Here is a 27,647-nt window from a genome sequence, read left to right as displayed (position 1 = left end):
TCATTTTCTAAAAGGTGCTTTAAAAATCCCACACATGATTAGCCACTGCACATAAGTAAAGCAGGAAAGAACAGAAACTGAGATCAGTGGTGAAAGAGTCGGAGGTCCGTATGAGCCAAGACGATCCCCAGTTCATCGCACGCCTCGATCACAACCTTGTCTGCAGCGGATCCAGACGGAGCGACAATGTAGGCCACACCACTCTGCAGAGGGAAGTTCCAAAACCTGTGTTGACTTTCAAAACACAATGACCTGCATACCCAGGAAAAAACAAAATTCCCCTCCAAAAAGCAGAAGCCAGGGGTAGAAAAGATGGCTCAGTGGTTCAGAGCACTAGCTATTCTTACAAAAACAAAACACAAACACACACACACAAAACCCAAAAAAACAAAAAAATTAGTTTGGTTCCCAGCACCCACATAGCAGCTCACAACCATCGGTGACTCCAGTTCTAGGGTTTCTGGTGGCCTCTTCTGGCCTCCCTGGGCACCAGGCAGGTACACACACACACACACACACACACACACACACACACACACACACACACACACACACACACAGAATCCAAACAATCACAATTATGTATGATAAAATTTGATCATAAATAAAAATAAAACATCTTTTTAAAAAAGCATAAGCTAACAATGACATATTTAGGCAAAGCAATAGAATTTGGGTTATGCCTACATCACACAGAAAAGTGAAATAATTCTCCACTTGTATCAAATCAACACAGCTTTAAAACACAACTCCAAGTAGCTTAAAACAACAGAAGCACAACTTTTTATTTTTTTGGTTTTTTGAGACAGGGTTTCTCTATGTAGCTCTTGCTATCCTGGAACTTGCTCTGTAGATCAGGCTGGCCTTGAATTCACAGAGATCCGCCTATCTCTGCCTCCCAAGTGCTGGGATTAAAGGCGTGCGCCACCACCGCCTGGTACAACTTTTTTGTGGTACTGGGATTGAACCTGAGGCCAGGTGTTCTATACTACATTCCCAGCCTCAAAAGGGCTGAAATTGTTTCTACGATTCTGTGTCCCCAACTCACACCGATTCTCACTTACCCTTTTAGCTCGGTCTACATTATCCCTGAAAGGAAAGAAGGCATCAGAGCTGACAGAAACACCACTCAGCTTGTCCACCCATTCCTTCTTCTCCGCCTCGGTGAGTAACTCGGGGACTTCCTCGAACTGTGCCTTCCACTTCACCAGGTCTTCTCCCTAGGGGGCCAGGGAGCAAGGGGGCTCAGCATCACCAGCAGCTTTATCCAGTGGAAAGCACAATGCAGAAACCACCCGGGCATTTTCCTAGCACTGCTCACTAAACAATGCCACACCCAAGTTCCTGTCTTCAGAAGCTCTTTGATGCTTAAAAACATTTTCACGAAGGAAAGGTCATTCTTAGATCACCAAAGAGATTATATCTTAATTTTGTAACTCAGTTTATCTCAAACCTACCGTGTTCCCAAAATCTCTAAGTTAAATCTGTATGTCTATATACCTTCACCAAAACATTTAAGACAATTCTTCATTGTAATCTAGGAAGATGATGATACTGGTGTTTTCATAGATGAAGTACACATATACAACTATCTCAGGTGCAGTCAGCTGTAGGCAAATCAGAACAATTCATGGTAGTTACGACTGCCTGGATGTTTGTATTACCCCTGAAGTTTATACTGAAATGTAACCCCTAGTGTAAAGGTATGAAGACGCAAGGCCTTCGGCAGGTCGAGGTGGAACAAGCCTGTAATCCCAGCCTGGGAGCTGAGTTCAGGTCAGCCTGCACTACAGAGAAGACCTCATCTCAAACAAAACTTAAAAAAGGCAGTCATCATAAGGAGACTGTGCCTTAAGAACATTCTTGTTAAGAAACAGAAAAGGTACCCAAACCACACTAACTTGCTAATGGCCTTGGTAGGTGTGGTAGGAGAAAGCCCCTGGTGAGCATTACAGTTCAAGTGGATACACACTACCAGGCAGCAAACCTCTGCTGACAGCCGGAGACGGGTGGAGAACAGTCCTTGCAATGACAATATTATAACCCGCAGGGGAAGCAGCATGGGCCCACAAGTTAATCCAATCTTCATAACCCAGGAAACAGAGGCTCATGGCTTCAGAAAGGGGGCGGCAGCGAAGGTGACGGGGATTACAAGCTATCTTAACAATTTCAGACAGTGCAGGATTTCAAGACGGTCTCTCTGTAGTAATACTGTGAAAGTCTGTCCGAAACACTGAAGGATCAACCCAGTCCCCCTGGACCTCAAGCAGCCCGTACCTCACCAATGGTGCCCGTCACATACTGATCAATGGCATTGGAAATTTCCGCTCTCTTCACCCCGGTTTTAAACTTCATGGAAAGCACCCGTGGATGGTGTCGGAGCCACCACGAGTTTGCCTTATCCCCTGCAAGGCGTGTGCAGTGTATCCGGGACTGCTGCCCTGCTCCGATGCCGACAACCTGAGAACAGACACTTCCCTTTAAAAGATGCCGGCAGAAAAGCGTCCATTCTGAGTGGCTTTGCTGGCTCCTCAGAGACCCTGCCCGAGGACCAGTGTCTACAACCAGCCAGGATTGTGTGACAAGAACCAACAATCTTTTTTATCTATCTATCTATCTATCTATCTATCTATCTATCTATCTATCTATCTATCTATCTATCTATTAATTAATTATGCAGTACTCTGTCTGCATGTAGACCTGCAGGCTAGAAGAGGGCACCAGATCTCATTATAGATGGTTGTGAGCCACCATGTGGGTGCTGGGAATTGAACTCAAGACCTCTGGAAGAACAGCCAAAGCTCTTAACTGCTGAGCTATCTCTCCAGCCCGAACCAACAATCTTAATAGTTGGCGTCCACGAAAAGCCTTCTGAATCACATACTAGTATCTCTTTGGTCCCAACAGCCATCACAACTGTCACCTGTGGTTTAAACATGTAAAAATGCCAGAAGACCAGAAGATAAACTGGAGCGTGCTGCTGAAGCTGTGGTCAAACCAAGCGCACAAGTTAGGAAAGACCCTCGTGATGAGCTGGGTCACTGCTGCATCCCATGGCTGGGACACATGGTTGAGAGATGTTCACTACAGGAGCTGGCTAAATGGCTCAGCAGGTACACGCACCTACACTACATGCTTAGCAACCCAGTGTGAGTCCTGTAACCCACACAGCAGAAGTACAGACACCCAATGTTGTCCTGAGATCTAACATGTATGTCATGGTATGTTCACAGCCTCAGACCCTATCCCCCCATATCCTCCCTTTCCCCGAACAAAAAAAGATTAAAAAATTCATTAAAAATAAATACTCAATAGAGATACTGCCTAACCTTAACAATGGTTAAGGTTTTATGTCCCAATGAATCCAGGGTAAGTTGAAGATGTCATAAGAAAATGTACTAATAAATTCCCTCACCCAACCAACACTATAGGTTAGCACAGTCTACTTTACAGTCCCAGAATATGGACTTTAGTTGAGCAAAACCATCCAGTCTAGGTCTAGTTTAGAACCATGTGGTAGCTGGGAGTGGTGGTGCATGACTTTAATCCCTGCACTTGGGAGGTAGAGGCAGGCACATCTTTATGAATTCAAGGCCATCCTGGTCTACAGAGTGAGTTGCAGGCCAGCCAAGGCTACAAAGTGAGACCCTGTCTCAAAAAGCAAAAACAAGAACAAAACCAAACAAAATAACCAAATGGTAAATAGCCTCATGTAGTGGGGTAGCTGTTCCAGCTTTGACCTGTAAGTACCACCTCCATTGAGGCTTCGGTAACTGTCGCGCCTACAAGGCGGAGCCAAGAGAGGACCCCTGAAGACCCGAGATCTGGATGGGTCGGATCTCTTGGTTCCTGGATCCTGGACGCTGAAGGTAGACCGAGCAGAGTTCTCCAGAGAACACTGCGGGACTGCGCTTCACCTGTCCCAGACCCTGCAACCTATCCCTTCACTTGTAAGTTACCCCACAAAATAAACCTCCCTTTTAACTACGCGGAGTTGCCTTAATATTTAAACCAATAGTCTCATGCAAATTCACTGTACTGAAAGCAAAAATAAATGGTTAATATGAATATTCTTTGGTCCTTAAGTTGAAATGCCCCAGTTTCAGTTATTTTAATTTGGAATGATCTGGGACTGGAAAGATGGCTCAGCGGTCAAGAACACTGACTGCTCTTCCAGAGGACCTGGGTTCAATTCCCAGCACCCATATGGCAGCTCATAACTGTCTGTAACTCCAGTTCCAGGGCACCCAACACCCTCACACAGACATACATGCAGGTAAAACACCAATGCCATTAAAGAAAAATAATTTGAAAAAAGTTGGGGGTAATCTATCTTGTCTGCAACAGTGGCCACACAACCACGTAAGCTGTTAAAAAAAAAAAAAAAAAAGGTAAATTTCACTGTGTTCAAATTATTCTTAATAATGCAGGCATTAACAAGGCAGGGGCAGGGCAAGAGGAACTCTGGGAGTCCAAGGACCATCTCAACAACAGTTCAGGTTGATGCCTAGCCTTGCTGCCCTTTCCACAAATTCCTGGAAACACAGCACAGGAGGCGGGGCCCAGCTTGTGGCAGCCCAACTGCCTGGTACACATGGGCACTGGCTTGGACTCCCAAAGACAACGTTAGAAACACGTCAAAACCCCTGCAGGCTGCACACACACAGCCCTTCTTTCCTCCCTCATTCCCTGTCAGTGGAATACCACCAGTGAGGGGTTGGGGGTGGAGAAATCAGTTCCGCTAAACCAAAAGCAGCCAGCTCACTCCAAGCAAGAACCAGCAGGGCTCGGCTCTGGGGCTGCTGACTTCGTTCTCACTAGTTTTAAGTCTACCAGGCAGGAAGAGAAACATGGCAAGTCTTCTCTTTCAAGCACCTAGTACCCGAGACAGACGGGCTTCTGAGTACTGTAAACAGCAGTGCCTGTGAGATGGGCTGACGGCGCGGTTACCTGTCCGTCCTTGGCGTAGCACACGGAGTTGGACTGAGTGTACTTGACGGCCACAGTGGCTACAATGAGGTCTCTGAGGGCAGACTCCGGCAGCTGAAACACACAGGACGCTTAAGTCTCACCAGGCTTTCGAAACCTCATTAGCGTTAAGCTATGGCGACACCAGTGTAACACGCAGGTCCCTCACTGGCAGCCAGATGACCGAGTCATACCGCACGCTGCTGCCATGCTTCACGAAAGACTGAAGCATGTTAGCAGATCTGCGACTGATGGAGTGCAGTGTCCCGTGTGTCACCCTCAAACTAATGGCAACTGTTCAACAAGATGGGAATAGTGTACTTATTTTAAAACGATTACCTTTTGTCCAGAGTGACTTCATAACTGAGGATGTAAGACTTAGGATCAGAACTAATATGAGGTTAAATTTCATGTGTTACACACTACTGTGATATACACCCAACCAACGCTGTTCTGGAAAAGTCAAATTATACCATTTTATGTTTTGCTGAGAACACTGTAAGAATCTATTTTAAAACATTCTGCAAAAAGAGTATGTGTGTGTGGGGCTATGGTCAACATACAATACATACTGTGTGAAAATGTCTTTACGTTACAATGTATCGCATGTAATGAATACATGCAGTGAAAATCTTAAAATTTAAAAATAAACAAAAATGTAAGCTTGGCTTCATCCTGTAGTGGTATTTGCTCTGTCCATGACCTTGGGCTATAGGGCCTGAAGGAGGCTGTGCTTCTCCATTGTACGTGACCTCTTAAAAGGGTCACCAGCCCCTTCTCCCTGCTGCCTGCTTCCTGGTCTGACTGAACTGCCAGGTGGATTCCCTCCCGGTCAGATCAGAGGACAACTTCAGTGTCTACTTGGTTCTGTATTCCTTCAATTTACCCTAATAAATTTCCCTAACATTCCTTAAGCAGACTCCTGTGGATTTATAGCATTATCTGGCCCAACCATGTGGATCTGAGCCCCAGGCCCCCAGTCGCTTGACCAAACCCTAATGCTCTTGGGCGGCTGCTGGTGAGTTTCTCTGCCCTGCAGAGCCCACCCACACCCACACCCACACCCGCATGCAGCCCAAACCCCACAGGAAAGCCTGACCCCTGCTCAGGTGACCACAGTGGCTATGCGGGGAGCCTGTAGGCCAGTCCTTGTAACCACTGCCAGAAGGAGAGAGGTGGCTCAGCGGTTATGAGCACCGACTGATGTTCCAGAGGAACTGGGTTCAATTCCCAGGTCGTCTGGAGCCTGATCATGCCAGGCTAGAAGATAGATAGATAGATAGATAGATAGATAGATGGATGGATGGATGGATGGATGGATGGATGGATGGATGATAAATGTAAGAAGGAACCATGTGACCCCTCTCCCTTTCCTTTTAAGAGGTCACATACAACGGAGAAACACCATCTCCTTCAGGCCCCATAGTCCAAGGTCATGGGTGGAGCAAACACCACTACATCATCCAAATTAAGCTACTACTCTGTCAAAGAGGAACGGAGTAAGGCGCACAGGAGAACCCAGCACCTGCAGTGAACCTACACCTTTTAAATCTCAAAATCCATAGTTGTAAAAAGATCTTTAAAAGAATTTATTATTCTAAGACATTCATATGTCCTTCATCTTTTGTTTGAGTCAACAAGTACAATCTGACTCCACAGAAAGCTAGTCCCTTAGAAGTCACCTTCAAATATAGCCCTGGCATTCCGAGTTAAATCAAAGGATATGAGAAAGGCCTGTGTGTGTGTGTGTGTGTGTGTGTGTGTGTGTGTGTGTGTGTGTGTGTATGGAAACTCAACCAACTGAAGCACTATTTGTAAAAAGGGTAAGACTTCGTGTGTTCAGCTTCCCTTGCCCAGCAATCAAGACCAGAGCAGTCTCAGACCCCCTCTATCTTCCGCTCTTGCTACAATGACCTGTCTGTGAAGAGACCAGTCCCCTCCAGAAGCAGAGAGAAGCAGGCCCACAACTCACATTGACGGAAAAAGATGCAGAGAAAATGTTACACACACACACACACACACACACACACACACACACACATTCATTTCCCTACCTTGTAACTTTAGACAGATTTAGCTATTTTCTGTCCCAACTCTGTAATTTTTACAATACAGAGGCTATTCCATTCTCCCATAACCACTGGGACTGAATGGAATACACCATGTGAGCACTTCTCCCCAGTCATCATTATCCCAAGGACAGACCGCTTCTACAGGCTGACAAAAAAACAACACAGAACTTGTTCCCATTAAAAACAATTAGCAAGCCGTGAAAGAGGAAACGGCCTACATACCCATCTTGGCACAGATCTCTACACTTGGGTTGTCATGTGGCTTTTCACCGATTTGAAGCAACACTCATCAACAGAGAGAAACATCTGTAACCTAATGTATGCAGCTACAGATGACACAATCCACTTAGTATGATTGAAGACACTTATTTCGATGTATGTACATATATACAGACATGCTTCTAATGTGTCCGGCTTACCTGACATCTCAAAGATGAGCTAGCTGCTTGCATATCTACCAATTAAAACATGGACCTTAATAAATGATAAGCTTATATATACTGAAGACAGACATGTTATTAGCATTTGGTTTAGACATTTTCAAACTTACATCTTTGTTCTTGGTGACAATATTGCTAAATAAGGACTTGTCGATGACACCATTATTTCTCTTCTGGCTTAAACGAAGACCAAAGAGTGTTCGAACTTCATTTTCATCCGGTTGGTAGGACTGGTCCATCTAGGACACAAATTTTAAAAGTTACAAGCATTACATCTCTAGTCTTAAATTTTCCATACGAAAATGTCCCTTCTTGTTGGGCATGGTGGTATACGCCTGTAATCCCAGTGTACCTGGGATGATGTGGCAGGGGCACGTCAGGTTAGAGATCAGCCTGGGTCACAGTGAGTTCCAGGCCAGTCTGAGCTACACAGCCAAACCATGTCTCAGAAAACAGGACCAAACACTAGCAAAGGAAAGACTTCACTCTTGAGTTACACTCATTCTCCTAACAAGAAGATGTGTGATGACATCATTTAGTATGGGCATAATACAGTGGCCAGGCACCAAAATCACTGATCACCACGGACACACTGTTATGTTAACCACAGGTCACCACAGACACACTGTTATGTTAACCACAGGTTACCACCCCTTCAGGTCCTTTCCTAGATACGCATATAACACAGACTCGCCAGAACAGGTTGAGGCACAAAATTTACATTCTATTTTTCCTTTCTTCCTAAAAATCTGTTACAGAAATTTAGTTAATATTTGAATTACAAATAAAAAACAGGTTCTGGCCTAGTGGCACATGCCGGTCACTCTAGCTTCCTGGGAGGGCTTAGGAGGACTGCAAGCCCAAGGCCTGCCTCAGCTACAAAGTGAGTCAGCTCAAGGCTAGCCTGGGCAACTTGGTAAGACTTTGTCTCGTGATAAGTAACAGAAGAAGGGCTGGGGACGTGGCTCAGTAGTTGAGTTTCTGTCTAACATGCACAAGGATCCCCAGCTCAATTCTCAGCACAGCAAAAATAAATGGAAAAAAAAAAAAAAAAACAACCAAAACAAAACCAAAAAAACCAAATAACACAAAACTGGAAAAACCAAGAATTATAGCTTTCATCTGAAAAATACCACCCGGCCCCCCACACACGAAGAGGCTCACTCGGTGAATGTGAGATGCCACTTTTGTCATCATGCCCACGAGGACACTGAGGTTGCTGCCCACTTTCTACAGGGGCAGCGTAGAGTCTTCCATACACACAGCTTGGACCCACCCTGTTTCTCTTGGGACTTAGATACATTATATAAAGACATGAGACAAACTGCAAGGTGGGAAGCAGGGGACATGAGTGAGAAACCAAAGAAGCCGAGCGGTGGTGGCCACGCCTCTAATCCCAGCACTCGGGAGGCAGAGGCAGCGAGGCCAGACTGGTCTACAGAGTGAGTTCCAGGCCAACCTGGTCTACACAGAGAAACCCTGTCTCGAAAAACCGAAAGAAAGAAAAGAGTGCAGATAAAAACACTGGTGGAATATGCTCTATTTCTGGAAGGACAAAGAAGAAATTTAGAGCAGTCACTTAGGGCGGAGGTTTTCTGCCATGTTAACAGTAACATTTGAACAAGCAAGCATGTAAATAAAATTTAAAAAAAGAAACAAAGGAAAGAATCTTAGATCCCGCAAACCACCTGTATAAAAAAATAAGATTAAGAATAAAGGTAGGTATGGTGGCACACACCTTTAATCACAGCTCTGGGAGGCAGAGGCAGGCGGAGCTCTGAGTTCTCGGCCAGCCAAAGGTTTCATAAACAAACAGTAAGAACGGAGGAGTCTGGGGTGCAGCTCTAAACGGCTAACCCAGCACAGGGAATGCTGTGCGCTTGAGGCAGCCTTGAGCTACAGAGTACCACCCTATCTCAGAAAGAAAGAAGACCAGGGGAAAAAGGACAGAGACCAGTACACTAGAGAGGGGTAAATCTGAAAGATGTTTATAGGAAAGATTCACGGGAAAAGAGCACAATGTGAAACTGAAGACTAAATTACCGCCTAATTTAGGAACTGCTCTGACCTGAAGAACACAGTAGTTTCCATTCTTCTTTTTAGATAGTATTTTCAAGGCTTCTTCTTCATATCCCGGGGCAACAATACCATCTGACACCTGTAAATACGTTAGATATAATTCTTATTTTTAGAAATCAGAGAACAACTCTCTAAGAAACAGCAACAATTAGCTGTCATAAGTAATGCACTATTACTATCAACAGAATTATTCTTTAGGGCTGACTCTGTTTTGCAAGCTATCCTATCCTATTTTCTGTGGTTAATCTTAGTTTTAACTAAGAACAATCGGATGACTGACTTGAATACACGAGCCTCGGGGAAGGAAAACTCATTCTGATGCTAGTCTGTTCAGGAAGTGGGCTAAGGCCCGCACTGGAGAGCACGCTCCATCCAGCCTGGCTCCAGAGAACACAAAGAGATCCCAGGTCTGTCATCTTGCAACTAGAGACACAGATGTCTCAGTGTCGCCAAGTCCTGGGAGTGGCATGCCAGCCCAGCACAGCTGGGATGGCTCAAGACCACAGAAAGATTCTCTAAAGTAACTAAACACTGCCCGCCACGCCACAGCCTCCCCCCCCTCCCCCCACCCCATTTCCTTTCTGAGCTACCTCTTCTGGTTCTGCCTCCCAGCACTAATGGTGAGATGCAGTTAGTCTGGCGCTAACTGATGAGGGTTACTTCATCAAAGTTCTTCTAAGTTCCTCCGCCCTAGTCATTCAGGTCTCTAAAGGGTTTATAGCAAGGTCCATTATTATTTCCTCATCGTGCAAGATGGCTCTGCCTTTCAGAACAGTAACTCTGGCATTAAGATGCATCCAGCAGCTGGATGGTGGTGACGCACAACTTTAATCCCAGCACTCGGGAGGCAGAGGCAGTGGATCTCTGTGAGTTCGAGGCCAGCCTGGTCTACAAAGCAAGTCCCAGGACAGCCAGGATTGTTACAAAGAGAAACCTTGTCTTGATCTAGGGATGGGGGGTGGAGAACAATAAAACAAAACAGAAAAACCACAAAGCAGAGAATTTAGAAGAATTAAACATATAATGAAAACCCCCATCAAGACAAACATCCACCTGAAACCTTCAATCTCGAAATTAACAAAAAGTCAAGATTTGTGTTCCACATATAATCTTAGTATCCTACATGGTAAAGAGCTGGTACAGACAGCCACTGTCGGCTACAGATTCAAGGAAGCCTAGGAACAAGTTATTCTGTTACACATATCAAAATACCCGAACCTCTACTCACTTCTCTGGAGATGATTTTTGCAGTCGGGACATCACAAACATCAGATAATGCAATAAAATCACCAAATGAAGACATCCTATCGGCCCCTGTAAGTGAAAGTTAAGGGATTTGCCATAAAGTATCCTTGCATAGAAAAACCTATGTGATCAAATCCAGTTTTTCCTCTGATCCCTTCAGGTCCATAAACACGTTGGAGTGTGGCATGCATCTCCCCAAACTCTGCTACTACAATGTGGGCATACTATATATGTGATGTGGAAACAAAAGAATATTCTCTAAAGCTTCCTTTATTACTCAGAGTTAATATATCAGTCAAATAACCAGTAAGAAAGTATTCACTCATTTTCCTTTCTAAATTAGCACTTAGTTGTAGGCCAGCACCAGCTACTAAAGGAGGCCAGTGGCCGCCATCCACTCAGAGTGTGTATACAGAATAGCACAAGGCTACAGTTGCTGCCTCTGGCTGTAACGGATAACCAGGTGTCTCAAAATCCCTCAGGAACTAGTGTCTGCTGGTCATTACACCTAAGATTCTGGTATTTCTGAGTATGTAAAGTGCAAGTCAAACCAAACTCAGTGGTTAGAATAACACTACAATTTTTTTCATAATAAAAATGTATTCAAAGACCTAATCTAAAATAAACTGTACCAATCTCATTGTTTGTTTATTACATTAGAATACTGACATGCACTTTTGTATAAATATGTTCATCTTAAGTATTAACTAAAAAACAAATTTAAATCCTATACTCTTATTCTATTAAGGCTAAAACATTGCTTTTTCCTTTAAATGACAAACTCTCTTCTGACCTCTTGCTCTTGCATATGCAGTGGCCATAGGCGTGAGGGTCGGATAGAGGTCATAGACCATGCAGACTCTGGCCTCGTCTTCACTGAGGGGAACTCCAACAGCGGCACCTGGCAAAGGAAGCAGAAAGTCGGGCTGGTGATGGTGGTGGGTAGGAAAGGCACTGACCGAGCACCCCCACCCTACCAAGGTAAAGTACGGACTGAGCACCCCCACCCCGCCAAGGTAAAGTACCGACTGAGCACCCCCACCCCGCCAAAGTAAAGTACCGACCGAGCACCCCCATGCCGCCAAGGTAAAGTACCGACCGAGCACCCCCATGCCGCCAAGGTAAAGTACCAACCCAGCACCCCCACGCTGCCAAGGTAAAGTACCAACCCAGCACCTCCACGCCGCCAAGGTAAAGTACCAACCCAGCACCCCCACGCTGCCAAGGTAAAGTACCAACCCAGCACCCCCACCCCATCAAGGTAAAGCGCTGACCAAGTGTAGTGGACAGTAAACTATCAGCCTTAGATGATTTGCACTAATGTGGATTCTTGCATAGTGATAAAAATGCAAACTATTCTTATATTCCTATTTAAGATAATTTGTATAGATACAAATTCAAAACTATAACTGTCATACTGTACACATGTTCCTACTCCTATTTGAAATATTTTGTATACTGATACAAATGTAAGATTATATTTGCCATACTGTATGTATATTCTACCTGTTTAGGGTATTTTGTATATTGATACAATTAAGGATACTGTTATCATATTGCACTATACATTTCTACCTCCATTTAAGATATTTTGTGCATTTTCACAGTTCTGAGGTCATTGTCTTTATAATATACATATGTTTACAGACTGTTTACCTCATTAAGGTGAAGTCTTAGTCCTTAGGTTATTTAGGTAGATAAGACTTACAAAATAATAGTCACCCATGCTTGTCATATCTATAGTTATGTTAGTTAGGCTTTCCAGATTTACAAAAACATATGTCAGATGGGTAAGTAATCTTCAAACACGTTATAGATCTACAGAATATAGCATTTAAATGTTTTGATAACTTAGAATTCTGTTGATGTGAGACACGATAGCTCCTGGCAGCACCGATCTACTCCCAAGAGAATGTTGGGTTTCAAAGACACTCCGTTTGGAAGTTTGTCTTCTTGGCACCAAATGGCCTGCTGAGCAAAGAACTGCCCTTGCCTTGACTGTGGACACGGACAAGCATGACAATGACTACTGAACCTTGCCAAGACAGGGTAAGACGGTCTTTCAAAATTTCTGCCTCTGAAAATGGTCTGTCAGATATTCTAGGCCTGCAGACAAAATGGATGCCCCAACAACACGGAAAATCTTTAGTCCAGGCTGTCAGCTGTCTCTGTCAATTCTTGTAATTTTTTGGAAATTGCTTGCCTGCACTTCCTGTTTTCTCAGGTATTATTATTTTCCTTCAGGTCTCTGAAGGTGTTGAAGACTAGATAGTTACAGTTATAATCCTCTCATATCTTAGCTAAGAACATTTTAGACACTAAAGTTAGAATCTTCAGGGTAGGACAGCTATTGGAGTAATCTCTGTAACATGCCACTTACCTATGGTCTGGACATTTCTGGGTTTTAGTATGTGTCTCTTGTTTGATGTTGTTCTTGCTGGTTGTATTTCTGTTTTTGTTTATGTTATTACTTTTGCCCTCTCCTGGACAACACTTAATAATCATTTCTATTGCATATAGTTTGTATTAGGTTAGAGCTTTCTTATTTAGACAAAAGGGGGAGATGTAGTGCATAGCTGTGCACCAGCCGAGGCCCTCCTTGCCTACATGCACACACACACAATTTTCTAGAAAGCCATAAAATAATAACCTAAAAGCTCAAATTGCTACTTTTCAAATTTGACACCAAAGACTTTTTTTAAAGGGCTAGAGGTGTATCTTAGGGGTGAACCATATGCAAGGACAGGGATTCAACTCTCGGCACCACAAAATAAAGAAAACAAAACACATTTAAAAAATTCACATTTTTCAAATTCACATTTTTCAGAGACTTAGCCTGTATTTTTCCAACATCCAGGCAGTATATCTTCTACTACTTGTGCCAAATTAAACAAAGACCACTCCGTGAGGTAATTAAACAGCACACGTACAGTACAGGGCAGGGGCACTTTCCCCCTGGCCTCCGAAAGCAGAGCCCAAAGCCTGACCACACTGGCCTGTGCAGGAAGCTGGACCACCGCATTCCTGACTCTGCTTGGTGTCACAGACCATTGACTCCTTCCTCACTCATCTCCCTTTAGCAGTTAATAAATATTAGGAACAATGACATGCTAGACCACAAGCAGACCTTGTGACATTATGGACAACCCAATCATGGAAATAAGGAAAAGCTCACTCAACAGAAACAGGAGCAGAATGCTACAATCGTCTCTTCATCTTTACTAAGGTACACTTCCGACACAGAAGAGCAGTTGGCTGCCTCTGTTCCATTACATCACTTCATTTTCATCTCTGAACTTAAGAATGACACTGCAAGAGCCAATAGTGCAATCTCTCCATCTCCTGATGTCATATAATTATGCGTGTATTTATTATGTTACCCAGTTGTATATAACGATATCGACACTATTAGCAACAGACTTGCCAAAAGTGGCCTATGATGTTCAGATTCGACAACTGGCATCAGAACTTACCGATAATCAAGAAAACTAGAGAGAGGAAACAAAAGAGCCCAAGCCTCTAGGGCGTTCTGGAGCACAGTGCCTTACCTGCTGGGCTGACGTGCTTGAAAGAAGCCGCAGCAGGGATGTCTACTGCCTGCCTGAGTTCCTTCACCAGCTGCCAGGCGTTCAAAGCATCACACAAGTTTATGAATCCAGGGGCTCCATTGAGAACTACACACAGAAACACACATACACATTAATAAACAGGTTGAATAAGGTCACATATACGTACATTCCTTAAAAAAATAACATGTCTAGACTACACAACTTGCATGTGATTTTAGTCAAAAGGCTGAGTCTACAAAAAGTAACCAAATGCTGGGGGTGTAGACAGAGGAAGGCGGATCTCTTTGAGTTTGAGGTCAGGCTGGTTTAGACAGTGAGTTCCAGGACAGCTAGGGCTACATAGTGAGACCGTGTCTCAAGAACCACACCAACCCCACAAAAAGAAAAACTGAACAAGAGGCAAATGTAGATCTATAAACACAGCGGTAACCCAATTTCAAAGGGAGCAGAGCGACGGCACTTGGGTCGTCTTCAAAGACATGCACCCCTCCCACCTCCCCACCCCGTCACTGCAGACTAGACTTGGCAACAATGACAAACCAGCCATTTCCTACATCCCTGTGACTAAGATGAAATACTTATGGAAATTACAGTGACAGTATACATCACAAGTCATAAACCTTTTCAACTAAACAACAACAACTATGGTACAAGTCCAAGTGCTGTGGACGGCAGAAGAGCAATGGAAACAGTGTTTGCACCTGTTAGAGCAGATGCAACAGAAGCTGCAGGCTGGGCATGGTGGCGCACGCCTTTAATCTCAGCACTCACTAGGCAGAGGCAGGCAGATCTCTGTGAGTTCGAGGCCAGCCTGGTCTACAGAGCAAGATCCAGGACAGGTATCAAAACTACACAAAGAAACCTTGTCTCGAAAAACAAACAAAAAACAACCAAACAAACAAAAACATTTCCAGGCAGTGGTGGTGGTGCACGCCTTTAATCCCAGCACTCAGGAGGCAGAGGCAGGTGGATGGATCTCTGTGAGTTCGAGGCCAGCCTGGTCTACAGAGCGAGATCCAGGACAGGCACCAAAACCACACAGAGAAACCCTGTCTTGAAAAACAAAACTAACACAAACCAACAACAACAAAAAGTTCCACGACAGACTACAAGTGCAGCAGAGCAGAATGGTGCATGCTTGCAATCCCAGCACTCTCTGAGAAGAGACCTTGTCTCAAAACAAATTTCCCCAACCAAAAGAAAACCACACCATATCCTCATGGAACTTAAGATGACAGGCAGAGAAGAAACAAAGTCAGCGATAAACAATACACGGGAGCTATCTTACGAGGCACCCAGCAAGAGAGCAGAAGAGAGACTGTGAGCTCAGATCCCACCTCTGTGGGGAGCCCAGTGAATGTGAACGGGGAGGGACAGTGAATGTGAATGGGAAAGCTCGTGTCTAAACACTTCGCAGAACACTGGTTCCCCTTCACACACCACATTCTCGGAGGTGCTAATAACTGGTTAGACATAACAGAGCGCGCTACAGAGAAATGTTTCACGTTGCTTCATCTACTAGACAGACGAGACAAGGCACCATCTCACTTCTGGCCGGAAGAAAGCAGTCAGCCACACCAAATCCGGCCACTGTACTGCATGCCTCCAACAGCAGTCCTCAGGAGGCAGAGGCAGGAGTGTCACAAGCCCGAGGCTGGCCTGGTGAGTTCCAGGCTAGCCAGGACTGTATAAGGAGGTGTCTCAAAAAGCAAAGAAAAACAAAAGACAAAAATCACACAGACATACAAGTCCATCTTTACCCTTTGCTTCAGCTTTGTTCCGGACAAACATGCATGGACACTGTAATTATACCACTGCCGAATATTCAAACCACACGAAAAGGCAAAGTACTTTTTTTTTCTGCTGTAAAAATAAGTATGTGTTTGAGAGAAATCCTGTGAATGAATGTCTTGCAAGAAGCTGCTGTTTCCGTGCCCGGGGCCTCCTCTGCCCTGAGTACAAATAATCCTTTTACATTTTGGAAGAATGAAGTACTATACACACAGGAACAAGGGAGACTCTCACACACACACACATGGAAACCATTCTTCAGTGCCGAGCGTGAACACAGAGCTTCTCAGAGTGCAGGTGACACTCCGGCCCTGGAAATTCTTATAAAAACGCGAAGTACACAGACTCTACATGCAATCAAGGTTTCTGCTTCTGGGGCTGCCACCCTAATGGGAGAACCCGCAAAGCTGGGGGAGGTGACAACAGGGAGAATCAGCTACTCTGGTCTGGGTTGCTGAGATCTGAAAAAAAAGCAGCCAAGACCATAAGGAGCCAGGGGGAGCAAGCCTGAGTGAAGAGGTCTGTCAACATGAAGACCCTAGAGTAGAGGCTGCACTGTGCTAGGAGCAGAGCTGAGTGAGTGGTAGAGTGACTGGGGAAGCGGATCTGAGGCAGGGGGATGTACTTTATGGAGTATGGAAGGCCAAGGAAGGGTTCTAAGTAAGGCAGCATCACCTGATGCACACTGTAGGCAGAAGTGGCAGTCTGGGAGACCCTGGAGTGACTGAGGGACTTAGGCACAGTCTGGGAGACCCTGGGGTGACTGAGGGACTTAGGCACAGTCTGGGAGACCCTGGGGTGACTGAGGGACTTAGTATCATTAAGTACAAGATGTGGCTGTGGCAGAGCAGTGACAGATCCTTAGCTCCCTGGATGGGAGGGATAAGAGGAGAGCATCTGAAACACTCAACCCCCCACCCTGTTCTCTTCACCCTTCCCTGGGCTGTGATGGAAGCAGCCACCAGAAGAACTGCGGCTTCCCAACAGGAAAACGTGGGCCAGTGTGGCTTGCCTGGAGTGTGGTGAAGCTGCCCGGGCTCTCAGCTCGTGCTAACCCTCCTGACGGTGCTAGGGTTCCACACCTGGAGCTCTCCTCTGCCCTTCCCCACCCTCCCTCCTCTCGGGGGAACAAGACAGGGCAAAACACTGAAAATCCCTCTGTTAACTCTACAATACGTCATGCAGCAATTTTGTCCGAGGTAAAACTCTTGTTTTGGACACAGAACTTTAAAAAGGAGGTGAAACAGTCCATCCTACAGCAAAGGTGGCTATGCACAGGAAGTCCCTGAAACTGAGCAGATTTACCAGGCACCTATGGAAGGTGAAGGGACTACTGGGAGACTTAGACCAGCTGAGCTGCCTGGAAAGGATGTTCTCCAACCTGTTGAGCTGTGCAATGTGCTCCTGGTTTCTAGCTTTTGTGAGCTGTCACCAATGCCAGGGGGGGCTTTGGTGATGTGGCCGTTTGAGTCATTTCTGCTCCTATAAATAACCTCTCTCCAATATTCTCTAAGGAATCACAATAAAAACCACTGGTGCACAAGCTGGTCTGTTACTGGTCCCCTATCTGGAGTGAGTAGACACATGTTCACATTTCAACTACAAACCCATACTTCTAATTCCCAGCTCACAGAATTATCCATCATTGTCATTTCTTTTTCTTTTAAATTAAAAATTATTTACTATATTGTCTGTGCATGTGTGTGGGGAAGTAGAGGCGTGAGTGTAGTGCTCAGGGGACATTCTGACCCGGGACTGTACTCCAGTCGCCAGGCTAGCTTAGCAAGTACCTTTGCCCCTGACCAATCACACTGGTCCCTCAACGTTATTTAACGTCACACTTCTATCTGGCCCACTACAACTTGGCCTGTCAGGCCATCAAGGAAATCAGGTCTTGTAATATTTGTCAAACAGTGGCTCTCGACCCACAGCAATACACAGGTTCCCCTCTGCTTTCTCCACTGCCTCAGTGACGTCACAGGAGCACCACAGGACTGGTCGGGGTCCTCTTACTGGTAGTCCCAGCAGTCCTACCTGGCCTCAAGTCTTCCAAAACACCAAATGTCCAAAACCCTGTACCTCCAGCTTGAGCTTTGTTTATCAGCCAGGCCCTGTGGTTTACCAGGCAGCATGAGAGGCTGTGCCATGCTGACACTTTGTGCAGAGTGTCCAACTGGCACTTGATTTTGGATGGTTACAAGAGGTATTAAGTAATTTAGTTTATATTCTGAACGGGAGTAACCAGACAAACACAGAGAAAGCCAGGTATCCGGACACAGCACGTACTCCTTATACTTTACCTGTGATGGGAAGCTTGGGCTTCAGCGTATACAGCTGGGCAGGAGTCTGATGGGGATTCATCCCATACCGCAAGGGCATCTGGGAAATTCCTTTACTGTACTGCTTTCTGAAGTAATCAGAAATCGCTTCATCATATTGTGCAGTATGAGTAAATGCCTACAAAAAATTGCACTTTGTGAGATACTGGGAATGCTTTTACGTACAAAGCCTTACCCGCCGCCCCTGCCCCATGCCTCCCACCCCCAATTAACCCTAAACAGCACAACTAACCTTTCGGCCTTTGAATCTGACAGAATATTCCTAATATTTGATATCTTCATATTTAACAAAAGGACAGAAGCCCCAAACAGAGTGTGCAAAGCTGATATATTTAGCAGAATTGCAGACTGCTTGGACAGGCACACGGACTACATGGACACTGTTTTACAGGATTACAGAAGTGTACTCCACCTTCAAGGCCAAGTGGCGCCTGGTCTCCAGGGAGGTGTCCTTACTATCGGAGCTCTGCATCTCGGTGGCCACGGCCACATAGTCCTCTGGCTCACACACGACTGTCACTCGAGCGTGGTTTTTGGCTGCAGCTCTCAGTAAGGTCACTCCACCTTTGAAGGACAAAATATATTCTTTTTCTTGGCACTTTGCTATCAGTTGATGAGTTCTCTAGTCACTGTGCACAATACTTCTACCTTAATTTCTGACTTAAAAAAATAAGGGGGAATAGCCCACATGAACCCACAAAATACACACAAAATATTTAGTTTATAGTTTAATATTTTCTAAATAATTTATAAAATATTTCCTAAGCTGGATGTGGGACACATCATCAGAATTTGTGTACTTTGGAGACTGAGGCAGGAGGATCACAAGTTAGAGGCCAGCCTGGGCAATGTAGCAAATCCCTGTCCCTAACATGAACAGCAAATCCCAACATGAAACAAAACCACAAATACTCAATAATAAACAAAAACAAAATCTCCAAGAGAATTGAATCTCCACCCCTGCCAGTTCTGAAACGTTTATTCCGACTTACCAATATCAATTTGCTCAACAGCTGCCTCAACAGTCACATCTGGAGAAGCCACAGTCTTCACAAAGGGGTACAGGTTACAGGCGACAACTCTGTCAACCAAGGAGAACTGGCTGTCACTGGAAAACTCAAGCTTTGTCAAGGACAGCTTTTCAGAATGTGAGCAAAACCCACGAATACCTAAAACATACACTGCAAGCCTGACAATTTCAAATTCTTTTCTGAAAGACTGACTCTCTGCTCATAAGGGTTTGCCTACAGATGTATAGGTAACTCATGAGTTCAGGACCCATGGAGGCCAAAAGAGGACATCAGACCCCCAAGAACTAGTCACAAATTGTTGTGGGTGCTGGAATCCAAACCTGGGTCCTCTACAAAAACAGCAAGTGCTCTTAAGCGCTGATCCCACCTGTCCAGCCCCAACATTTTGAAAATCTTAGAAGTAAAAGAGGTCTGGAGGCTCTCCACTCACAGAGCATAGAATCAGCACACACTCTGGACACGGGACACATCGTCCTCCCCAGACCATCGTGCAAGCTTGAGGCTCAACTGTCTTCAGCTAACTATTACTATTAAACCATTTAAATCTCAAAACTGGTTATTTTGGCTGGGAGTGATAATAATCCCAACATTCAGAAGATTAAATAGAGTTTGAGGTCAACCTGGGCTGCACAGTTAAACTCCTACCTCAAAACAAAATATTTTAAGAAGAAATTAAAATTATAAGAGTATAGAAATTTGGGTCTATGCCATTTGCTTTAAAAAAAAAAAAAAAAGAAAAGAAATGCAAATGTGTTTGGTGCAAAAAAAAAAAAAAGTATAGAAAAATCTCATTTTCGACTGTGATGTTTACCTAGGACATTCACATTTACACTGCTTTCCCAACAGACTGTGCACATGATGTAAGGGTAGAATACTTGTTTTGCCTTCAGAGAAGTCACAAGTATGGTATAACATGAAGGTCAAAGGACTATCCACCCCAGGACCACAGTATGACCCCGGCTGGTGGAAACCAGTACAACGGGAGGAGGGCTTCCTGGTTCACCAGATCAGGCCTGCTATCCAGATCCCAAACAAGACAAGCATGTTACAAGAAAACTTCCACTGCTTCTAATGGAGGTTGATACAAAAGCTAACTTGTCAGCCCAACCCAAAAATGAGAAGAATGACACACCACAGCCAAGCAGGACATCGCCCCAGCAAGGCAGTCAGTCAGCTTAGCACCTGAAAATCCATTAGGGGCTGGTAAGATGGCTCAGGAAGTCAGGGTGCTTGCTGCCAACACTGATGACCCGACTTTAATACTTAGAACCCACAGGGTGGAAGCATGTGTGTCCCATAAATAAAGATCTTCAAAAAATAAATTAATGTAAGATTCATAGAAGACAAAAGCCACAAGATTACTTCAATGCACAAAAAGTAGGAAAAATTCACTCTCTATTCGTAATTTTAAAAAAAGAAGACATCAATAAATTCAGGACTGTAGAATTTTCTCAACATGATAAAATGTAATAAAAATCTAACATCATGGTTATCGGTATCTTAGAACCACTATTTTCCTAAGACTCAAAAATAAGAATATTCACTCTTAACCATTTCTATTCAGTATTTTGCCATGTTTTAGCCAAAGAAATGTATGAAGAAAACTAAAGGTGAGACATCAGTCTTGGATACAAGTGAGATGATGTTCATACACGAAGAAAACCTATCTGCCTTAATCAATGAGTCCAGCCAAGGCTGCCGGTCTTATGATCAATATGCAAAAGTCGATTGTAATAATACACATTAGCAAACAACAATCACGACAGGAAATCAAGGAAGCAATGCAGTAATGACAGCACTGAGGGGAATCAAATACTGAAGAATAGACTGACAAAGGTGTCCAACTGACACACCGAAAACACAAAACCATGCTGAAAAGGAATAAAGAAAATCGATGTCTCTCAAAAGGGAAGAAAGCTCCCATCCAGCTTTAGAAGAGTTAGAAGACACTCTGCTGTTGAGAAGGCAGTAAGTAATTCCCCACATTCATCCACAGACCCTATAAAAGTCCCACTCCCTTCCTTGCAAGTGTTGCAGAGCAGTCCGAATGTCACGTGAGAATGCAAGGGTCCTGGAATGGCTCAACCGGAGCGGGAGGACCCATGGCTCTCTACTTCAAATCCTACTGCCGAGCTATTGCACTGGCGTAACCACAGACGGAGACAAGGATGCCTGGACCACGTGGAGGAAAGAACAGCCTTCAACAAATGATGCTGGGACAACGGGACAGTCCCCAATGTGTCAAATGAGATCTCCGCCTCACACCCTCTCCAGATACAAAAATTAACTCCATCAACAGAGCTGGGTGTAAAATGGCACACCTCTGTAATCCCAGCACTAGGTGAAGGCAGGAAGGGGGGAATTAGAAGCTAGTTTCAACCACACAATTGAGGTTCTGTCTAAATACGAACAGGCAAAACCCTAGAATCACAAACTTAACCACAAAATCATAAGCAAAAAAAGAAAAAAAAAAGTCATCACAATAATGAGGTGTCTTTGGTACGACAAGAAAAGCACAAGATCCAAAAGAAAGAAACTGGCCACCATTGAAGTAATCAAAACTTGTGATGGTCGGAATGGCACCACTGAGCAAGACACAACCCACAGAAGGGGAGAACCGTGAGGAATCAGTAACAAAGTGAGAAGGAACATTACCAAGTTCAGGAGGCTTTGGCGGGAGGTACAGACGGGAGACAAGAGCTTCTAACAATCAATATGGTGATGGCTTCAAAACTTCTTTTGAATATACTGAAGACCATCAGATTGCATCTTTTTAGTAGGCTGAATTGTATAATACACAAAGCACACCTCAAGAAAGCTACCACAGATGTTTAAAGAAAAACAGTATCTTTGTTGACTTTACGCAGTGAAATTTCAATCTTAACTCTTGAAAAACAAAGATTGGGGCTGAGGGTCTAATTCAGTGGTGGGATGTCTGCTCCAAATGCACAGTAACAACAAAGCAAAGGTTGTTCTAACTTAAGTTACACAGTTTAGAAACATGAATTTGGCAAAATTAAAACGCTCATACATGAAAAGTATCACAAAGAAGATGCAGAAAAGCATTTATATCCTGAGGACAGCAGATCATTTATACAGTGAGACTTAGAGATAAGTCTTTAACTCACTCAAAATTCAGCTTCAAACTTTTTACCTTATAAGGTTGAAATCAAGTCTAGCCATGTCAGCATTATCTTCTGGAATATTTCGGGCCAAGATTCCTAATGCAATAAAGTGGGAGGTACATAATTAGTTTATGCTGTGTAGTCCCATCAGTCACAAGGTAAAAACTGTCTAGTATCCTTTTTATTTCTGAGGCAGGGTCTCACTACGTAGACCAGGCTGGCCTCAAACTCAGAGATCTACCTGCCTCTGCCTCTCAAATGCTGGGATGAAAGGGTGCACTACTACATCTTAAACTCCTGGGTTCAAATGATCCTACTGTCTCAGCCTTCTAAGTATTAGGATTACAGGTCTGTGCAAATGCACCACGCACCTAATATTCTTAAAGAGCATTACGCACAGCTGAAGAGTTCTACAACAAAAAATTAAAGAATTTAACAACAGACAGTGGTGCAGGCCTATACTCTAAACACTCAGGTTAAGGCAGGGGGATAGCAGGTTTGATAGCAAGCCTGGGCTACCTAGCAAGGCCATATTTCATTAAAACAATAACAACAAAACCAACCAAGAACAGAACACCTTTTCCCTCAACGAGTAAATGTCACCGGGCCTGATGCCTCACACCTGTGACCCTAGCACTTAGAGGCTGGTAAGAGTTCCAGACTAGCATGGAATACAAAGTAGAGTCTGAGTTAGTATTGCCTCAGGGTGGGCCTGTCTCAAAAAACCAAAACAAATCTAATTCCTTTTCTTCAGCAAAACAAACAAAACCCCAAACCCAAAAAACTGTAAAAGGAATTTTTACGTCACCTCTACCAGTCTTTCCATCTACATTTTCATAAGCAATAGCTCATGACTTGACTGGTAATCCTTAGCTTTCAGCCTTTTTCTTTTAGATTTATTTATTTTATGTGCATGATTGTTTAGCCTGTATTATCTGTATGTGCACCACCCATGTCTGGTACCCAGGAGGTCAAAACAAAGAAGTGGATCCCCTGACACTGAGCCGCTACGTAGGTACCAGGAACTGAACCTGGGTCTTCTGCCAGAGGAGCCAGTGCTCTCAACTGCTAAGACCCAGCCATCCCTCCCGCCAGGCTTTCTGGCCTTCCTTCTCAAGGTTTCCTGCAGCTCGCAAAGCAGAAATACACTTCCTACTGCTATGACTGTTTAGAGGGTTTGCTGTGCCAGACAAATGAACAAAAGTCACATTCTTTCGAGAGTCAGTTACAGTTTAACACCGGAGTCCAAGTCTGAACTACTGCAGAAATCTACGGTCAGACTCTAACAAGGAAACACTGCAATCCAGATTAGCTGAACTAGTCATCAGAGCAAGATCTACAGCAATGGGGGAAAGCGATCTGCACTCGTCAGTCATCTTCCAAAGGGATTCTAACAGATTATGAAATCAGAAGGCAAAGCTGATAAAACCAACGCAACGTTTTAAAAACACTGTTCTGGAGCTTATGACTTATTTCTTCTTCCTATGTCCTTCGAAGCTCTTAACTACAGTATCTGTTGTAAACGGATGGTGTCAACCACTTACCAGCATGGACAGCAGGATGCAAGGTTTTCACACGCCCCCCCAACATTTCAGGAAAACCCGTCAGCTCAGACACATCTCTGAAAACAGAGTAACGAAAACAGTTACGAAATTATCATTTTCCACTCCTCAGGCATCTCCCACCAAGTTTACTAAACTCAATCCGAGAGATTTTTTTTTTCAAGTCCAACTTAAACAAGTATATTTTTAAATTTTTTAAACCTTTAAATTTTTTTCACTATGCTAGATTTCCAAAATTTTATTTATTTTACAAAAAATGTTGTGTTTTCTGAATGATATGTGTCCCGTGTCGTCGTGTCCCCCCCCCCCCCCGTCCCCCCCCCCCGTTTTTTCGAGACAGGGTTTCTCTGTGTAGCTTTGCGCCTTTTCCTGGAACTCACTTAGTAGCCCAGGCTGGCCTTGAACTCACAGAGATCCGCCTGACTCTGCCTCCCAAGTGCTGGGATTAAAAGCGTGCGCCACCACTGCCCGGCCCTGAATGATATGTTTTTTAGAGAACCAATTAGGTATGAAAGCATTGGCTTTACAATTTCCAGAGACATAAGTCAATATCTTTAATCAAGAAACAAATTCAATGGAGAGTCATTTATAGAGAACTAACAACAACGAACATTAAACGTATCTTTGGACTAGAAGTATAGCTCAGTGTAGAAAGTTTATCTCAAATGCACAAGGACCTGTATAAAACGAACAAGACCACCCAGAAACCAAAAAGGAGAAAAACGAATTTAATTTTACAAGAGCTGGGAATATTACTTGCTTGTGTAGCCTTTGTCTTGGCTATGTGGGGGCCTGGGTTCAATTCTCAGTACTATGCACAGAGGGTAGGGGAATTTAGTCTAATGGCTAATAGATAGAGGCCTTTGCTGGGAGTGGCCACACACACCTGAATTCCTAGCCCTTAGGAGACTGAGGTCACAGGATCTGGACTTCTAGGTCAGTCGGGGCTACATTGTAAGACAGTCTAAACTGAAGAGTTTCCAGTCCATTGAGAGACTCAGTTCAAAAAAAAAAAAAAAAAAAAGTGTGTGTGTATGGGGGGACATGAACCTGCCTTGGAGCCTGAGTTCAATCCCTAGGCTCCACATAGTGGGAGAGAACCAACTCCCTTCCTGAATGCCTGAATAGCAACAAAAAATGCCATAAAAATACGGCGCACGCCTTTAATCCCAGCACTCGGGAGGCAGAGCCAGGCGGATCTCTGTGAGTTCGAGGCCAGCCTGGACTACCAAGTGAGTTCCAGGAAAGGCGCAAAGCTACACAGAGAAACCCTGTCTCGAAAAACCAAAAAAAAAAAAAAAAAAAAAAAAAAAAAAAAATCTGTATATAAAGCTTGCAATCGGCTCACTACTGCACCTCACTAATGGTAATCTCATCTGTTTGCTGCCCAGGGCATTGGTCAACTTCCTGGGAGAAAATCTTGACCTCTTTCTTAGCTAACTGCATGACCTTGGACAAGTTACTTCTTTGTGCCTGTGTTTCAAATACGCACTTGTCCAACAAGGACAATCAAGAAAAGATGTTACAACAACTGTAAGAACTAATCATGGAACAAGTCTCCCACTTGTCCACATTCCACTCAGTGAACATGACCGAGCCAGGCTCTAAATAAACCATTTAGGCCACACACACTCACTCTCGGCAGGAAATATACTAACGTTCTCCATTTTTAAAAGATAGCCACAATCCAACACTCACTCAAGGAGGCTGAAGCAGGAAGGTCACAAGTTTAAGGCCAGCCTGGGCAACTCAAGAGACCTTGGTTCTAAATTTAAAAAGTTTCTAAAGTAAAATAACGAAAGATGAGCTAGGGATATGGCTCAGTGGCTGACTAGGCAGGACACTGGGGTCAATGCTCAATACCACCAAAAGAGGTCAATGTTCAATACCACCAAAAGAATAAGAATCAAAAAGCTACTGGCAGAATGGGGGCAAGCAGGGATTGGGCAGTGGCATGGGAATGAGTGACCATCAGATAAACATTTAAATCAGGTGATGCACCATGTAAGGACTCCTTATACTTCATAATTTCGATTTGTTTGAAACGCAACAGCAACAATGGTGGGCACCAACTTGGGCACAGGACTCAGAGACTGCACCTCACAAGAGCCTAGCTGTCTGCTGTCCCTGATGCTCCGGATTCTCATGAGAAGATGCAAGAAGATTCTAATGAGAAACACTTGTTTAAGAAGTTAACAGCATTCTTGCAGTCTGGAGCTGTCGAATCTAGAGGGGTTACGTATTGCTCACACAGACAAGAGTATAAAGAGGTGGATAATAAACCTCTCCAGGAATTATCCATAGGCCAAGAATTGTTATGGCAACCAAGACAGACAGGTCTTTTGTTTTCTATCTGAATATTATCCCAGCGGTAAGTGTGTCCTTCCTCTGAACTTCCTGTCCTTGAGATCTTTTTCCTTTTCTATCTTCCAGTCCTTCGGGATCATCTCCTGACTTCTCTTGTCCATCAATCCCTTCCCACTGCCTAGTCGTCAGGTGATGAGCGGCTTATGAGCGGCTTGTGAGCGAGCCAATGACTTGTGCTTTCATAGGGTTACAGGATGCTAATGGAAGAGGCAGCTGTAAATCATGATGTTAAAGCCAAGCCTTCCTTGGACACACAGAATTTGTGTTTGTTCTGCATAACAAATGGCCTGCCTAAATTGATTTGCTTGAAAACAGTGGCTGAGTGCTAGGGTTGTAAAGATCAAATCTCTCTAATTCTGAGGCAACTTTCAACCCCTCACTGTTTGTTATGCTGTTACCTGGGAGTTTCCTTTTCCACAAATGAGTAGGGTCGTATGGGCCTCACTGCGTTACAGAGAGTAGGTTATTTTTCTCACAGTGCCTGGATTACATCTCTTCCGGGTTACTATGGTCACAACGTTTTTCTCCCTGGACTTACCTTTAACACTACTTTCCTGCCTTACCTGACTGCCAGGCCAGCATCCCTGAGCGCTTTGGCCGTGCCTCCGGAAGCGACTAGACTCAAACCAAGAGATGCGAGGTTTCTGGCAAATTCCACTAGGCCAGTTTTGTCAGACACGCTGAACAGGGCTGAAACAGAAGGCATTGCTCATTATTCGCGGGCTTTTTGCACGGCGATCTCCCGGGTCTGGGCAGGGGACATGCGATGGCAAGCCCGGGCCCAGCACTGGGGCACACAGTCTGCAGGCCCGGCCCCGGGGCTTCCCCAGCTGCACGGGCGGGTGGCGGGGCTGGGGCAGGCAGAACCGGGCCATGCTCCGCGAGGGCCTCACCAAGCTGGCCGGGAGCCATGGCTGCAGCGCGGGGTCGCGGAGGAAGAAGACGGGCAGGCCACGTGCGTACGCCGGCAGGCCGGACCCCGCCGTTCAGGAAGCGGTGGGCGGGGCGGGCTGACCCCCCCACGTGACCCGAGGCCCCGCCCCGCCCCCGGCCCCGCCA

The 27,647-nt window shown here is 44.7% G+C and overlaps 1 protein-coding gene across 2 annotated transcripts; it reads right to left on the bottom strand.

The window, feature by feature from the left end:
* Nucleotides 1-27,617, bottom strand: Atic (5-aminoimidazole-4-carboxamide ribonucleotide formyltransferase/IMP cyclohydrolase). 2 transcript variants are annotated; one of them, XM_052749788.1, is made up of 16 exons: nt 27,482-27,617; nt 27,152-27,278; nt 24,204-24,280; nt 22,689-22,755; nt 19,496-19,584; nt 18,916-19,067; nt 18,465-18,621; nt 14,353-14,478; nt 11,598-11,705; nt 10,788-10,873; nt 9,549-9,638; nt 7,591-7,719; nt 4,951-5,043; nt 2,278-2,460; nt 1,065-1,220; nt 1-203 (listed from the first exon to the last, which is right to left on the bottom strand). In XM_052749788.1, exons 1-16 carry the CDS (start codon nt 27,498-27,500, stop codon nt 84-86), a joined length of 1,779 nt encoding a protein of 592 aa, XP_052605748.1. In that variant the 5' UTR covers nt 27,501-27,617; the 3' UTR covers nt 1-83. The 2 variants fall into 2 exon arrangements, with proteins under 2 accessions (XP_052605748.1, XP_052605749.1); XM_052749789.1 differs by lacking the exon at nt 2,278-2,460.
* Nucleotides 27,618-27,647: the final 30 nt, after the last annotated feature.

Source organism: Peromyscus californicus, unplaced genomic scaffold (genome assembly GCF_007827085.1).
Source record: "Peromyscus californicus insignis strain IS unplaced genomic scaffold, ASM782708v3 Scaffold_21__1_contigs__length_65335640, whole genome shotgun sequence".
NCBI classification, from domain to species: Eukaryota; Metazoa; Chordata; class Mammalia; order Rodentia; family Cricetidae; genus Peromyscus; species Peromyscus californicus.
The sequence above is the reverse complement of the archived record's forward strand: the minus strand, read 5'-3'. Positions and strand labels throughout refer to the sequence as shown.

Bases quoted from the DNA above. Each gene is read 5' to 3' on its own strand.
- Atic (XM_052749788.1), bottom strand. The intron at 19,585-22,688 runs GTAAAAAGTTTG...CTTGGTTGACAG, and splicing joins CTTGATTTCAACCTTATAAG to AGTTGTCGCCTGTAACCTGT. The intron at 10,874-11,597 runs GTCAGAAGAGAG...TTTCACTTACAG, and splicing joins TGCATATGCAAGAGCAAGAG to GGGCCGATAGGATGTCTTCA.